Below are 15,874 nucleotides of genomic sequence, written 5' to 3' on the forward strand. Positions count from 1 at the left end.
ATACAATAGGAAACTCACCTTTCGGTCATTGGGTTCAGCCTCATTCTCGTAATCTCCCTGTGAACAGGAAAAGTCTGTTACTCGGGTGAGCGCGCTGCACTAGAGAACAGGTTAAGCAGCCCCAGCACTCTCTTCCGTCACTTGCTGTGTGAATGCTCATACCTTATTGTGTCACGATGCGTCATTGATGAAAGGAAAGTGCACACACAGAATGCTGCAAGTTTAGGGGATGAATGATCCCTACTACCCGGATGTGGTTGTAGCTCTCAGAATGAGCAGTGTTACTGGTAGAATGTGGGCAAATAGTCAGTGCACTAATATCAGCATTATATCCTCTGATCCCTTATCCTGCAATATTGTGTGTGTGTGTGTGTGTATGTTGCTTAAGTCCCCATTATGTTGGTATTGTGATGTGATGGCATCACAAAAGGTGCATTTAACCCACTACACCAGGGGTGGGGAACCTTTTTTCTGCCGAGGGCCATTTTGATATATATAACATTATTTGCGGGCCTGGTGCAGACCACGCTCCCTCCACTTGACATCACACGGGGCGGGGCCACGATCGTCTGTGATTACAGCAATGCCTGGAGCATCCTGAGGATGCTCCGGGGAGCTGTAAGGGCAGCGGTGTGACCGTCTGAAGCGTCCTAAGGACGCTCCAGGTATCAATGCTGCATAGATTCTGGCTGCAGGGTCCCATTCTAGGCACACGGCTAGCTAGATGAGGCTAGCAGAGAAAAGCTCTGAGGGCCAGACCAAAATGACTCCGCAGGCCTTATACGGCCCCCGGGCCTGAGGTTCTCCATCCCTGCACTACAAGTACTACAGATGTTCCAACATGAAGCAGCCAGATCCCATTCTTCTAAACATTAATTTTGCAGTTGCAATATCTGGACATGAATTGTTGTCAGCAAAAAACAAAACAGAAAAAAAAAAAAAAACTACAATCATGTCAGCTCAAAGACAAACAAAAAGTAACAGAAGAGATCTAAAACAAGCTCCGTTACCTGCTTAGACTTGCAAAAAATGCTAATGAGTCAATTTCTCAGTTACGGAAAATGTCAGTACTACTGTTATGCATATGTTGCATAGCGCCGACCCACAAAGATGGGTGTTCCCTCATATTATTAAAGCAGAGATTGACAATAGGATCTACATTAAATGGTTTGCGTGCGCAGATACCCACAACATGCACGTCAAGGTCAGACTCTGTATAACAAGTCAGACAGGCGCAGTAAAATGCAATAGGCCTTTCTCAGTACTGTGGTAGAGATCTGATTCAATGCATGAATGTATTCTTCATTTAAACTGCAACCTCTGACTTTGAATTATGTATGAGAGTTACGCAAAATGCAAGAAAGTGGTTGCTATTATATATATGAATGATTTGGAATAGCTCAAGTTCCTAATATTGAATGCACTATAGTTACATAAATTCAGTATTGCTTCTTCGTATAGAAAATACTCGGACAGGAGTATTGTACAGCAGGTAACAGTGGACAAGTTGCAAGTCAACATAATATTGAACAGAACGTATTCTATAAACAGCTTAATGTCTCTCTTACAATTGCACAGTAGTGACCCCCGTCCTCTCTATCCCATCACAGCTCTCTGGCTGCCTGCTAAACACAACCAAAGCCTCACTTCTCCCCCACCCAGGACCTGCAGTCAGCACCCCACACACACCACTGATGAGAAGAGGGGGACAGGTGACACATGGAGGGGAGGGGGAAACAGAAATAAAAAAGAAAAACACGGGGTAGCAGGAGCCTGGAGAGATACATGGGGAATGCAGGAAAGGCTGAAGAGGGGGGCCTGGAGAGACACAGGGGGAAGGCAGGAGGGGCACAGGAGTGGCTGGAGAAGCTGGGGGGGATAAAAGGCTGGAGTGAAACGGGGAGGCAGGAGCCTGGAGATGCAGGAGGGACGGGGTGGTAGGAGCCAGGATAGACACAGGAGGAAGGCAGGAAGGGCAGAGGGCATACTTGCCGACTTTACAGAATTCCTCCCCGGGAGCAGCCCGCAGAGGAGATTCTGCAAACATCTTCGTGGGGGGGGGGGCGGACTGTAGACGTCATTAGGCCCCACCACAAAAAAGTACTGCAATTTTGTGGGTTCGCGAGGAGGGGGCGGGGCTAAATGGCACAATTCGTGTCATTTTAGCCCTGCCACCCCACGGACCCGTGAATTCCTAGTAAAATTTTTCCATGCTGCCCACTTCACTAGGAAGTGGGCGGGATGTGGGAGAACTGCCTACACTTTCGGGTGGTGTGTGGGGGTTACCTAAAAAATAGGAAGCCTCCCGCCCTTACCAGGAGTTTAGGCAAGTATGGCACAGGGGTGGCAGGAGGCTGGAGAGACTGGGGGGCAGGAGGCTGGAGAGACAAGGGGGTTTGGGTAGGAGGCTAGAGTGACGAGGAATGTAAAGTCATTGCGGGTAAGAGGCTGGGGTGACACGGGAGGGAGATTTAAATTGTGCACGTAGAGATTTAGATTGAAAGGGTCATGTCCAATGGCGTATCTATAATGGGTGCAGGGTGTGCGGTGCACACGAGCCCACACAGCACCCCCTGCACCCATATAGGTTTATACTTATTTATTCACAGTCTCCATAGTGCTGCTCTGCAGCGCCAGCGCTTGTGTGCAGAGAGGAGGGGGCTGCACATGGGCCCCCTTCGCTCTTAAAATGCCCCTGGTCGTGTCCAAACTTGTATTGCAAAAATAAAGTTGACCAGCATTTGTGAGCTACATGCAAAAGCAGTCAGTATTTACCCTGTATGTAATATAATAAATGTATTTGTACATTATAAGGCGCTGCGGAATCCTTGTGGCGCCATATAAATAAAGGATAATAATAAGAATAATCATTTGCACTCCTTGCATTGTAGCATGGTTTTTCCAGGTGCAAAGTTACTGCTTTTTTTTTGCTTTGCTCCCAACTCCAAATCAGCCCCAGACTATTCATATATAAAACTTGCACCATAATACTCACGTCGTGCAGAGGATACGCAGCACTGTACACAGCATTAGCGAGTAGACTGGTAATACCTGTATTAAAAAAAAAAGTCTGTTATACAAGGAGAGCGAGGGGCACAAAGCACATTGTACATGGAGATCTACTGTATGGAGGGAAGGATTAGGTTATGTCTCTAGTATAGACACAATGTAAATTCCATTGTGCAGTTTCCGAAATATCTCTGCTCTAGGGATCCCCAGCGCTGCACGCTGTGTTCCTCCCCAAAGAGGACGAGTCTGCTTTATTATTAAAGCCAAATTAAATATAATGATAGTGCAGGCAGCTCTTATTACGTCCGGCAGGCGCATCCTCGCTCTCACCGACTTGTTATTCACAGTAAGCTGTGTAATTATCCTATGTTTAGCTGCATTTCTTTTCTTCTGTGGAACCTCAGGATAAGTGCGGCTTACACGGGTCAGCTCGCTCCGCAGCACAGAGAACCTATTCTTCATTTGGACAGGCACCTATGTCTGAGGTCCGGCGTGCTCGCTGGGAACCCCATTTATAGGAATGAGACAGCATGGACTGTGCTGTCAGGGGGAAAGGTTTAGCAGCAAGTGTGAGATAGGAGTTCTCAGCTACAGATTTTATCACACTATTACTCCCGAAAGCACATGTGCAGGCGTGTTTCTTTTATTTTTTTTACTTTGTTTTTCTTTAGGTTTCTTTTTACCCTGATCGCATTGCAAAATGCGATCCTATCTGCCGGATGTATTATCTGGGACATTATCCGGGACATGCAGGGAGACGGGCTCCGAAAAGAGCCCGTCCCTGCGATGTCTCCGGAGGGCAGTCGGGGCTTCTGCGCATGCGCAGTCCCGCGGACTGCACATGAGCGGCGCCCATTGCCGGCGGAGGGATCTGGCAGATCCCTCCGCCGGCTGATATGCGGTAAGTGCCCATAGGCTACAGCGGCTAACGCTATCGTTAGCTGCTGGGGCCAATATCGGCAATGCTTCGCATTCCTGATATTGATACATTTTGCAGCATCGCATCCCCCATAGAAAACTATGGGGGAGGCGGCTGCCGGCGGCAATGGAGGGATCGCAGCAGGTATCGGAGATACCTACTGCGGTCCCTCCTTCATACATCCGGGGGATACTTAGTATTTGTGGTAAACCCCCGAAAACAGGTGTTTTCGGGGAATTTACCTAAAATTCCCTTTGATAAATGGGCCCCATGTCCCATAAATCAGCAGTAGAAATAGAAAGCCAGCAAGTAATCTGCAACGCTCAGTGACGGCATAATGAATACAGAATGTGATATCCTGGAGACTGAAATAGATGTATGTAGACATGATGGGAGGGAATTCTAATGCAGGTGATGTCCCTACCGCCGCCAAAACACCGGCACCTCGCAGCCGCCAGCATCGACAATTCCACCTCGCACCCAAGGGGAGATTTATCAAACCTTGGAGAGAGATAAAATGGGGAGAGAAAGTACCGACCAATAAGCATCTAACTGTCATGTGACAGGCTGTGTTTGAAAATTGACAGTAAGGAGCTGATTGGTTGGTACTTTATCTCTCTCCAATGTTTGATACATCTTACCCCAATAGACTAAGACAGGAGTTTTAGCGATGATGGGCCAGCATAACTCTAAGGGATGTATGCAGCCGTACATCATTGCAGCACACTGCAGAGAACCGAATACCCTCCGAGACCTATGCCTTTTAAATCTGGCTCTTGAAACATATCTATCTATATACCTTATAAAACAAAATTAAAAACTTTTTACCTCTCTGTAGGATTCCCCACTAATTTTGGGAGGTGGTAGCGGTGGGGTTATAGTATATCAATAGTTGTTATGTTTATTATCACCCAAAAGCAAAAAGGTACTTCCACGATTTTCAACATATCCACCGACCCGCGCCCCCCCCCCCCCACCCGAAATAGAAATGTGACGACTTTTCTCCGCTTCATAGGAAAAGGGGCGCAGACAGAATGAGCTGTGTGACCGGAGCTGCCGGCAGTCTTGTTATTCTTCAAAACTATTTATTATCCAAAGTGATCCAAGTTCTCACACGTTTATTTATTTTATCAGACTGAGCTGCACGCCATGAATATTATATTGATACATGCTTTGACCCTAGTGAGAACATTTTGCCATATAAAAGAGTTTACGGAGAGTGACCGGAACAATGCTGGAATAATGGGAATATATCTGGCTGCATTTGGCCTGTGCACTGTCAGTTGGACAGTCTGATAGATGGTATGCAGGAAAAGGGTTTTTGGGGCGTTCCAACAGTATAGTTTTAGCGCTCTCCAGACCGTTCCTCAATAATACCATAAAACATTCAGATGGACGCCTATGGAAATTTGTATGCTGGAAAGAGGTACTAACACAGAGTATTTGGCGTCATATTTCCAGCTTAGAAAATGACCCGAATAGTCCGACGGGCGATAACGTTATTGGGGGCCACTGCCGCTCCATCGCTGGCCGGCATCGGCCTGTGTGTATGCACAACGGCTTCGTACACATTAGACATCGTCTAGTGTGTACCGGCCTTAAATCTTGGCTCTCAGTTCCGCTGTGCAACCATCAATATTCCCCATCCAAAGGAAGTACATTCTCCATGGATTTGCAGGTATTTGATGGTTTGCCAGCCATTGGATGCTGCTTTCCGAAGCCCATTGGATGGCTGGCAGGATTGCATGCAGCTGTGAAAACCAGGAAAGTGTTGTCCGCAGCTCAGTGTCTGTGCGCATGCACGAATCTGACTGCTTCTGCGCACATGGTAACCATCGATGGACGATGGTTATACCATCAAATGGTTTTGATGCAATGCCTTAATATGCCCAGCAACCATTCATTGCCGTGCTTCCGATGTTCATCCCTACTGAGCAACTCAAGCATTGGGAGACTGGCACGGCGAAGCAGCAAGTTAACGCTTACAGGTCTAGGCCAGTATCGTCTCTACAATATATTTCTGTTATATTGCTGCAATAACTGATTTTTTTTTTGATTTTTTTTTTAAATATCCATTTTAACGTGATTGATCACTTTGCTCAGGGTTATGATGAATACGCCCCTAAATGTGGATACTTTGCTGCACAGGAAGTATACGAGGTGGTGATTTAAACAGACTGTCAATGTTTGCCTGAAGCCTCCGCTGTACACAACATGAATGGAGCCCATTGAGTTTTCATAACATAAATGATGCCAGTATAGGGAGGGGAGGCTGATCAGATAATCTGTTCTTAGAAAGTTCACAAGGTGGGAAAGCCGAAAGCCAAGAGACGTCTAATTACTGCCTGGAGGGGGATGAAGGAGATTACTGTGTCTAGCTGTAACTAACCAGAAGCGCAGTGCTGCTACAATGCATGGATTAGATGCCGGGAGAAGGGGCGCTGTGTGTAACACACCTCCTTAGGGCATCACCTGAGCAGATGACGGAGCTTCTCCATAGACGAGGTGTCACGGAATATGAAATCATGCATCACGTGTGTGGGCGGAGGGGGCCACACCTTCTCTATACAGGTTTCACGTCACATCAAAGTGTGAGCATGTCTTCATGTGTGCGGCATCCAACCTCAACCCATCAGCAAATACATAACACACAATGAACCTCATTCAGAGCCGGTCGCACAGAGCGTGCGGTCGGTCTGAATGAGGGGAGGACGTCTTGAATTTTCAAGACGTCCTCCTTTGCGGTGGTAAGGCTGTGGGTTAACACCCACAGCCTTACAACCGCCTAAGGTGATGGTCGCGATGGTCAAGACCATCGCGACCATCGGGGCTTAAGACGAGACCCTAGGGTAGGGTCTCCCTTGTCGTAAGCCCCGGAGAGCTTTCGGCTCTGTCTGAGCCAGAAGCTCTCCACTGACATCACTAGTGATGTCAGTGGGGCCGCCCCCAAACGGTAGGCGTTCCCATGGGAACGCCCCCGTTTGGGCTGCGACCCCCCCGGCCCGCCTTCCAAACGGGGCGAGCTGTCAATCAACATCGACAGCTCGCCCCCTTTGGATCGAGACCCGCCACGACCGGCGCTGTCGGTCGTAGCGGGTCTCATGCATGCGCACAACGGCGCTGTCGTGCGCATGCTCTGTGGGGGGCCATCTACCCGGTCCGAGCGCATCGGTGCTAACGACCGGGTCTGAATGACCCCCAATATCCGGGTATCCGATTTCACAATGGCAGCTGGACGGTCAAAGGAAAAGGCTGTGTGGGTGTTTTTGATTCAGTCATTGAAGTGTTTATTTGATTTATTGCAAAAGGCCAAATAAAATTAAGTTTACGGATGGCATACATATAACATGGTCATTGCTGGATAATTTGCCTGCAGGTTAATTGCGGCTTCTCCTACATACAGGGGGGCTGAGATGGTGGTAAAGCAAAAAAATCAGCACAAGACACTGCACCTTGGCAAAACCATGTTCCACTGCGGAGGGGGGCAGATGTAAAACGTGCAGAGATATTTAGAATGGGAGTGTAAATCTAGAACTGCAGTGTAATAATAAAGCAGTCCAGCATTGTGGGCTACATGCAGAAGCAGAAAGTATTTACCCTGCATGCAAATTAAATGTAATGGATCCCTTGCATTGCAATTTGCAACATGGTTTAAAGTTACTTGCGAGTTTTTTGCTTTGTTCCCAAATCATCCCCCCCCCCCCAAAGAACCCGCATTTACCAGAGAGTCCTGTTCTGCTTTCATACAGCCTAGGCCCCCTACTCACTCCACTCCCATTCAACTATCTTCCACAAGCACATACGGCCTGATTCAGAGATGTGCGCAATGTCATATTTACGCAGATGAGCGATTGTCAGTAACCTGCGTATGCTTCCGAGTCTCCCTGCACATGGCGTCAAGGTACATTACCATAGTGGCTCGCAGCGACTATTCTCTCCGCAGTGTGATTGACAGTCAGGGGAGTGTTTGAGGGAGGTAATGGGAAAAATGCAGACTGTGACCGCTTATGTACAAAGCATGGCTCCGTCGTCTCAGTTCCCGCACATATTCTGCTGTGTTACCCAGAAGGCCGATTAGCGAAGTATCTGCGACTGATGATGCGTCATTATACACAGTCGCTTGGATATGCGCTGCTGCCGGTGGGCGTCTTCATACAAATCCAGGCACTGCGACATCTGTATATTTTCGTACAGCTGCTGTGTACGGGATCGCGGCTGAGGTGGCATAAATGTCCGTCGCTGAACCATGCCCATAGACCACATCCACATTTCCTCTACACCAGCCTGCTCTTCCCATCGGTGCCAGATCACCCCCCCCCCGGACATCCTGGCCTTTCATCCGTCACCCCATATAAATCTTCTCCCATCTTTGGCCCAAACTCCATTCCAAATACCCTTCTTTCTCCCAGTACAGGCATTTACAACGTGTCACTCCATTAACCCAAATTCACCCCCGATACTGCTTTCTCCCCCATCTCTCCTCCAACGTACCCTGCGCCCAGCAAGCTATTGCAGCCAGAACACAGATTCACAGAATGGATTTCATTCTAGGAAATCAGCATCCAAATCACAACTTGTCTGGACATATTACTATCTGTTTTTAGAAGGAGACTTAGTAGAAAAAACAACACAAAAAAAACGACTTTTCAGGCCCTATAATGGTAGATTTGTCCCCCTCCCTGGCACATATATAATAACTCAGAGGGCAGGCACTGGCGTATCACATGCTCAGCTGTATGATATGTGGAACGGTGCTCACCCATACTGTACTTGGCTTTTGTACACGTCGTCCGCTTCAGGATTTCATACACCTGGAGGAACAAGATGGTGGATAGCATGTTACCCATCCCAGGTATACAAGTCAGTAGAGCGAGTGAAACAGATTATTGTGAAGTCCGGCTGAATCGAAATCCTTGTCTGGAGCAACACATTTGTGATTGGGATCACAACAAAAACAATGTAAGGGAAAACCAACATCTACATTAGATCTTAGGCCCTGATTCAGAGCTGAACGCTCTGACCAGAGCGCTCGCTCTGAATCAGGGCCCTCCTCCATGAAAATGGAGCGGCCTCCTGGCTGCTCGTATAGCTGTGGGTGACCACCCACAGCATATGCAAGCTGCCAAAAAGATGGTCCTTGCGACGGAGACCCTGCGGTAGGGTCTCCCTGCCACAAGCCCTGGAGTGATTTTGGCTCTATCAGAGCCAAAATCACTCCCACTGACATCACTAGTGATGTCAGTGGGGCCGGCTTCAGACGGTAGGCGTTCCCATGGGAACACCTCCGTCTGGCAGACACGCCCACCAAAGGGGGCGTGCTGTCAATCAACATCGACAGCACACCCCCTTTGGTGTGAGACCCGGAGCGATGGAAAGCCCGTCGCTCCCTGGGTCTCGCGCATGCGCACGACGGAGCTCCCTCCGTCGTGCGCATGCGCAGTGGGGAACATCGACCCGCTTGCGAGCGTCCTGACGCTCACGAGCGGGTCTGAATGACCCCCTTAGTGCTCAGCCACCTGCAATGCACAGTCGAGGTCCTCCAAAATGGAGACAGTACTTCCTCGGGCTTTGCAGATACAACCACAGATGACATCAGTGTCATATATATACATACACACACACAACGTGATAACTTCTAATTGGAGTGCAATTAGCACCTGATCAGCAAGGGATGAGTTTAACACTTACAATTGAACTTCTTGTTTTGCTGTCAAAGAACAAGTCTTTGTCGGCCATGTCAAACCTGTGGAAAGATGCGAATAGTAACCAGATTAATGATGGCTGGGAGAGAGCTGAACTGGAAGATAGACTTGTACTCTGTACACTTTTATTTGCATTACTCTATTCTCAAAGGGGGGAGGGATTGATATAAAATGAAGGTAAATTAACTCTAATCAGTATATTTACTAAAGTGCGGGTTTTTAGAAATGGAGATATTGCCCATAGCAACCAATCAGATTCTAGCTATTATCTTCTAGAAGGTGCTAGATAAATGTTAAGTAGAATCCGATTGGTTGCTATAGGCAACATCTCCACTTCGAACCACCCGCACTTTAGTAAATATACCCCTAATAGTCTATAAATATAATAAAACGTATTATAATCTGCAGGTAAGTGTTAAGCCATGTTTTATTGTGCATGGAGAGTATTCACCACCATTTTAATAATCTACTTTCCGCAAAGGTATAGAAGGTCCCACACTGCAGCGCAGAGGAAAGAACCAATCACGCGGCTGGGACGATGGCATCCGCTATACTCACAGGTGCTGCTTCTCCCTGGAGAAAGGGTACGAGAGATGCTTGACTGTCTGTGGTCGGTGACTGGCGACCTTGGGCTGGATGGGCTCCGTTATTTTCTGAATGACAGAGTTGAGTTTGTGCATCAGACCTTGCGTCTGGTTTATGTGATAGACCTGGAATAACGACAGAGCGCTGTTATTCAGTTTTCTGTGGGAAATGCAAGTAACGCATTCATTAGGCAGCCAATTAGCAAGAGTCACATGATCTGGAAACGTGTGTAAATGGAGGGTCACTTATTGCTACGCTGCTTAAAGGAGGGGCTCCAAACTATGAGGGGATAATTGCGATTGTATCCCAAAAATAGAAGGCAACAGGTTTTGTGTGGCTAGTACATATTACCCTGGGTGGGGGTTTATTTTATGTGTAAAATATGAGGAGTAAAATCTTTTAGGAATGACTAAGAATTTGAGCCTCGTAGGGATAGAGGTGGAGTTGGCCTTGAAGAGATTGTGCTTAATATAGATCATAATATATTCTATGGGGCCTATTCATCAAATGATAAATGGCCTGGTAACCATGTGGAAATGCATATTTAGGTTATTGGGCTATTCATAATCAGGGGTCTGGTAGGACCACCTGATATTAAGCAAACTCCAAAAACTTCCTTTTGGCTGCTGAGAACAAGCGCCATCTTCAGACGGCGCTTGTTCTCAGATTCCCGCTCTTCCTGCGGGAAAGAGTTCCGAGGATGCAAAGAGGGATCCGAGTAGATCCCTCCGCCGCCTCCTCACTACCTCCCCGGCGGCTTTACACATGCGTGACCTCGGGCCAACGGGGAAGAGTTCAGTAACGCAGCTACTTCTGTGATACTAACTGAGGGGACAGCCGCTTTTCGGAGCAGCTGTCCCCTCACCGGAGCAATGATGAATTGCTCTGGTGTCAAGTTTCCCCCGCTGTGAGTTGAATACTATCCCTCGCAGTGAGACCAATACTTAATCATCGATGATGATGAATAGGCCCCTCTGTCTCACTAAAATAAAATAAAGTCTGGAGTAATAGGTTTCACGTTTACTATTTAAAACAGCAAATTTAGTTGCACATTATTAATAAGTTGCAAGGTTTTTTTTGTCAGCAACTTTGTTGTATATACACAAGTGCTGCTTAAAACCAGTACACCAGTGATTTATTATCTATTGCCAGTTATTCATATAGCGTATATACATATTACATAGCACTTCATAAATTTCACCATTCACATCAGTCCCTTCTCCAGTGGAGCTTACAATCTATACAGTATTCTCTACACACATACTGTATACATTTATTTTTGTCAGAAGCCAATTAACCTTCCAGTATGTTTTTTTGGTTATGGGAGGAAATCAACGCAAGCACTGGGGAGAACATACAAACTCCACAGATAGGGCCTTGGTGGGAATCCAACCCAAGACATTAGTGCTGCGATTCAGCAAGTTACCACTGTGCCACCGTACTGCTCACTGAAAAGACCAAAAAGAGACAGAGGCTCCTTGAGAATTGTTAGTACCGCTGTCATAGATACAAGAACATAAGCGTGATAGAACCCACACGACAGCTCAGGCTAATGGTATAATTGGCCCACAGACTCCGTGAGAGCGCCCAATGACCGATTAACGGCCTATTTGGCCACACACATAGGTGGTTAATGTGGACAAGATCCAGCATTGGGACCCATAAGTGGAATCAGAAGAGGCCCTCATGTGCAGGTAGACAGAGCCATCATTGGGCTCTCCAGACCACATGTAGGAATATTATTCAGTTACATAGCACCAATAGCTTATCAACCAATTTGGAACTAGTGACATCACTGAGTCGGAAGACCCTTTGCTGATGTGGCCTCATCAGGTCCGGATTTAACTTCCTCAAGCCCTTGGGCCACTTTTCACAACGGTCTGCAGGGTCCCCAGTATCCCAACACACTTCAGGCTAAACTTACTATGTGGTGCTTTTTGAAGCAGTTACTTCTTCAGCGGTTTCGGCCACTGAAGTTAAGGGGCAAATATATGCAATATAAAACCAGACACGTTTTGTGTGCAGTATAAATGCCCCTTTAAATCCCTCGGCTGAGACCGCTGAGGTCACGGCAGCTTTGAAAAGCGTTGCATAGTAAGTTTAGCCCCTTATCTTTGTAAAACAAGATAAATGTATTATAGTGGTAATTAAAATAGGACATGAATTCTTTATACTGAAGGGTTTCCAGAAAATGTTGCACAGATGATGAAACAGAGGAGCAGCGTGCTGGCCCTGCCATCCTGCTGGCATGTGCCGCCGGAGCCTATGAGACCTGCTTACCAGAAATCAGGGCCCAATTCTCCACTGTGTATATCTAATGGGTACTCTAACATTTTACTTAGAGAAAAATTCAATATTCGAATACTTTTCAGTTTGTTACAAATCATTAGTTTCACAGAAGCAGCAGACGCCATGCATCAGTCACTATATATAGCTGTGTCCAGGGTTATTTACGGGTGACCGGCCAGGCCGTGAGCACATACCTTCTTCGTGGGCATCTTGAGTTTCATAAACTCAGCTTCTCTGCACAGGACATTCCAGGGAGCGTGGATCTTTATGAATCCCACACCGTGCATTTTAGTCTGTGGCAGGAGAAAAAGAAAGTGACAATGAAAATCCAAAACCCAAAAAAACCCAACAACGGAAAGATGTGGAAGAGTTCCTTAGATGTACGAGAGTACGTTTTGCGCTGTAATAATGCTTCGTTGTCTACTGTTAGGGAACTTCCAGGAGACTCCCGGATTAGGGTAAGACGTCCTGGGCTCCTGGGAGAGCAAGCTATGCTTTTGGGAGGGCACTTACTGGCCTGCAAGGTGGATGGCGACGTGCCTCCCGCAGAGATTTGTGCAGCTTGTCGCACTAAACCGTACACACAATTATCTAGTATGAACCAAGCAGACGGCAAAAACTAGATCAAAGAAGAAACTGCTAATTTGACTGAAGCTGTGGATAGAGGACCCGAATCAGAGACCTACACAATCTAAACATTTACGCAGATCGAGCGATCGGTTACCATAGCGCACGCCTATAAGCCGCACTGCGCACGTGCTGCGATTGTTTTGCAATTATGTTGGCACACAGAATGCACATGCATAGTGAGTGGCAGGTAGTCCGCATTTGAGGGTGGTCACGGGGAGTGGCTAGGCAAACTCAGGCGTGTCCGACTGTTCAAACACTGTTTTATGGGTTGCATACATTAGCCATTGCGCTCGCTTTCACAGAATGAGACCTGTCCTGCGTGTTAGAAGAGCTGCAGTGTTTGCGGCTAGTCAGACTTGCCGTACATGCTGCATAACTGCGTGTTGAGCGTCTATGGTACCGATGTTTACGCAGGAGTGCGGAATTGGACAGATATGAGAAGGCAGCAGTGGGCGACCCTATGTTCCATTACGCTTTGGATGCATTAGCCTATTTTTGCAGCTGCGATTGCATTATCATCTATCTCTGAATTAGGCCCAAAGTCAGGTGACAAAGACCCTGTTTCCAAAAGTAAAAGCACCATAACTTGAGTGCGATTCCCGTGTCCAGATATAAACAAGGAGAAGGCGCCCCTCCCTTTGTGAAGTATATATACGGCTGGATAGCCTGCGTATCAGGAGGGAGGCTACTATAAAAGACAGCAGACAGGGCAAGACTACTTATACCAGAGGCATTAAGTGCCGGCTCCTGGGTAACATCAGTTTGCTGCTACATTTTATTACAGCTGACAAGCCTGTGCAGGAGGTGTTTAATGAGGCGTGGGTTAGATGGAGAGATGGCATGGCACCCGTCATTACACAGACTATTATGAACAGTATTAATGCACATATGATGTTCCATTATTCAGCCATTTACAAACTAGCATGTGCAGGTGCCCTATTACTACACTTCCCAGGGATGTGAGGAGGGGTCTGAACTAGCCTAGACTTACATGAGTAGAAAGATAGGTATGCTGGTAGGGATCGAACCTAAAGATAGGGACCAGTTGTGCAGCCGCATCACCTACACCTTCAACAAATTCCAAATTCTCAGCATATGTTCATCATTTATGTTGTTGAGCCATGGCCAGTGTTCTCCCCAGGCTGTTTTTTGCGGGTGCACCACCCGGCAAGAACCCACCTACCATCCAGCACTTTGGGAGCCTGCAAGTGGGGACAGTATCTGGGAGCTGTATAAAAAGGACCAGATCCTACAGAATTTGCAGCTTTTTCATAATCAGATGACTGGGCTTCTAATAAGAAGAGGCAAATTAATACATAAAATGTTATTTCAAGCTTAAATCACTATAAAAGGTCAGGGTTTAAAACATTTTATTATTGCGAAGGCCCCCACCTGGCTACTTCTTGATGCCGCCCGACTGGAAACATTTTCTGAGGAGAACACGGATGGCCATATAACAAAGCAACAGGGCAGTAATACAAACCAGGGATATCTGTAGCCATACAATTACAGTATATGAAAACCTGAGGCTGTATCTGGAATGTAGGGGGGGCACATATAAGTACAGCATTCAGTATCGGTTTTTGTGTTGTTGCTGGATGTAGATATGGTCGTCACCATTTTCCTAGGGGGCCCAATGCAGAGTTCTCTGTACACAATGCACAGGAACTTCACTGCATTAATAACATTTCAATTAATAATTGAATTACAGTGTGTTTGGTCTATGAGTGACTAGTGGGAAAGAGTGAAGGCAGATATTTAGTACATGTGGTATCTGAGCCAGTTTGGAGTTAGTGGGAACATTTTGTGGAAATTTGAAAGTATGAGGGGCAAGTGGGTTCTCAGATCTAAGAGGTTATTTTATTTTAAAGACTGATATTAATGGTAAGGTGCGACCCCTAGGAAGGTTGGAGGAGCACACATGCGGCCCTCAAAGGGTTACTGGCCGTCTATGACTGGTGTAGAATGGGTCTATTCTGTTTAGAAGGGTGACGGGCAATGGCTCCAGCTTACTGGTATCCCACACCCCACAGAGAAAGATAAAAGAGAAGTTATGTGGGAAACTGCATGGTGTCAGGACATACATGTGCCCAGGGCCTGACGATTGCTTTCCTCCATTACAGAGGGCTTAGTGGCACTATATATAGCATCGTTCCCCAATGCCCACCGTCATGTACCCAGCAGTAGTGCACAAACCACATGCATGTAAATAAACTATTACATGAGTTAGGGAATACAGATTGTAAGCAGGAACTAATGTGAGTGAATGAAATATTCTCTGGAAAACACCACAGACTGCGTGTGCTACATAACTGTATAGTGATCAGAGAAGTTATACTAGGATCAGCAACAGCACTGGGATCTGAACCAGATACATCACTAGGATCAGCTCTGGGGACATCACTAGGATCAGCTCTAGGGGCATCACTAGGATCAGCAACAGCACTGGGATCAGCATCAGATACATCACGAAGATCAGCACCAGGGACATCACTAGGATCAGCTCTAGGGGCATCACTAGGATCAGCAACAGCACTGGGATCAGCATCAGATACATCACTAGGATCAGCTCTGGGGACATCACTAGGATCAGCTCTAGGGGCATCACTAGGATCAGCAACAGCACTGGGATCAGCATCAGATACATCACGAAGATCAGCACCAGGGACATCACTAGGATCAGCTCTAGGGGCATCACTAGGATCAGCAACAGCACTGGGATCAGCATCAGATACATCAC

The 15,874-nt window shown here is 47.0% G+C and overlaps 1 protein-coding gene across 4 annotated transcripts in view; it reads right to left on the reverse strand.

Annotated features, from left to right (window-relative positions):
- Positions 1 to 15,874, reverse strand: part of ANO1 (anoctamin 1) — a 194,258-nt gene that overhangs the window by 39,680 nt on the left and 138,704 nt on the right. For all 4 annotated transcript variants that reach the window (XM_088461501.1, XM_088461500.1, XM_088461502.1 and 1 more), the window contains 6 exons: positions 12,699 to 12,797; positions 10,189 to 10,340; positions 9,617 to 9,671; positions 8,688 to 8,739; positions 2,996 to 3,051; positions 19 to 57 (listed from right to left, as the gene is read on the reverse strand). In XM_088461501.1, the coding sequence (XP_088317627.1) occupies positions 19 to 57; positions 2,996 to 3,051; positions 8,688 to 8,739; positions 9,617 to 9,671; positions 10,189 to 10,340; positions 12,699 to 12,797 (453 nt within the window). The remainder of the gene's footprint in view (positions 1 to 18; positions 58 to 2,995; positions 3,052 to 8,687; positions 8,740 to 9,616; positions 9,672 to 10,188; positions 10,341 to 12,698; positions 12,798 to 15,874) is intronic.

This window comes from Taudactylus pleione, unplaced genomic scaffold, assembly GCF_031769625.1.
Source record: "Taudactylus pleione unplaced genomic scaffold, aTauple2 ptg001060l, whole genome shotgun sequence".
Classification (NCBI taxonomy): Eukaryota; Metazoa; Chordata; class Amphibia; order Anura; family Myobatrachidae; genus Taudactylus; species Taudactylus pleione.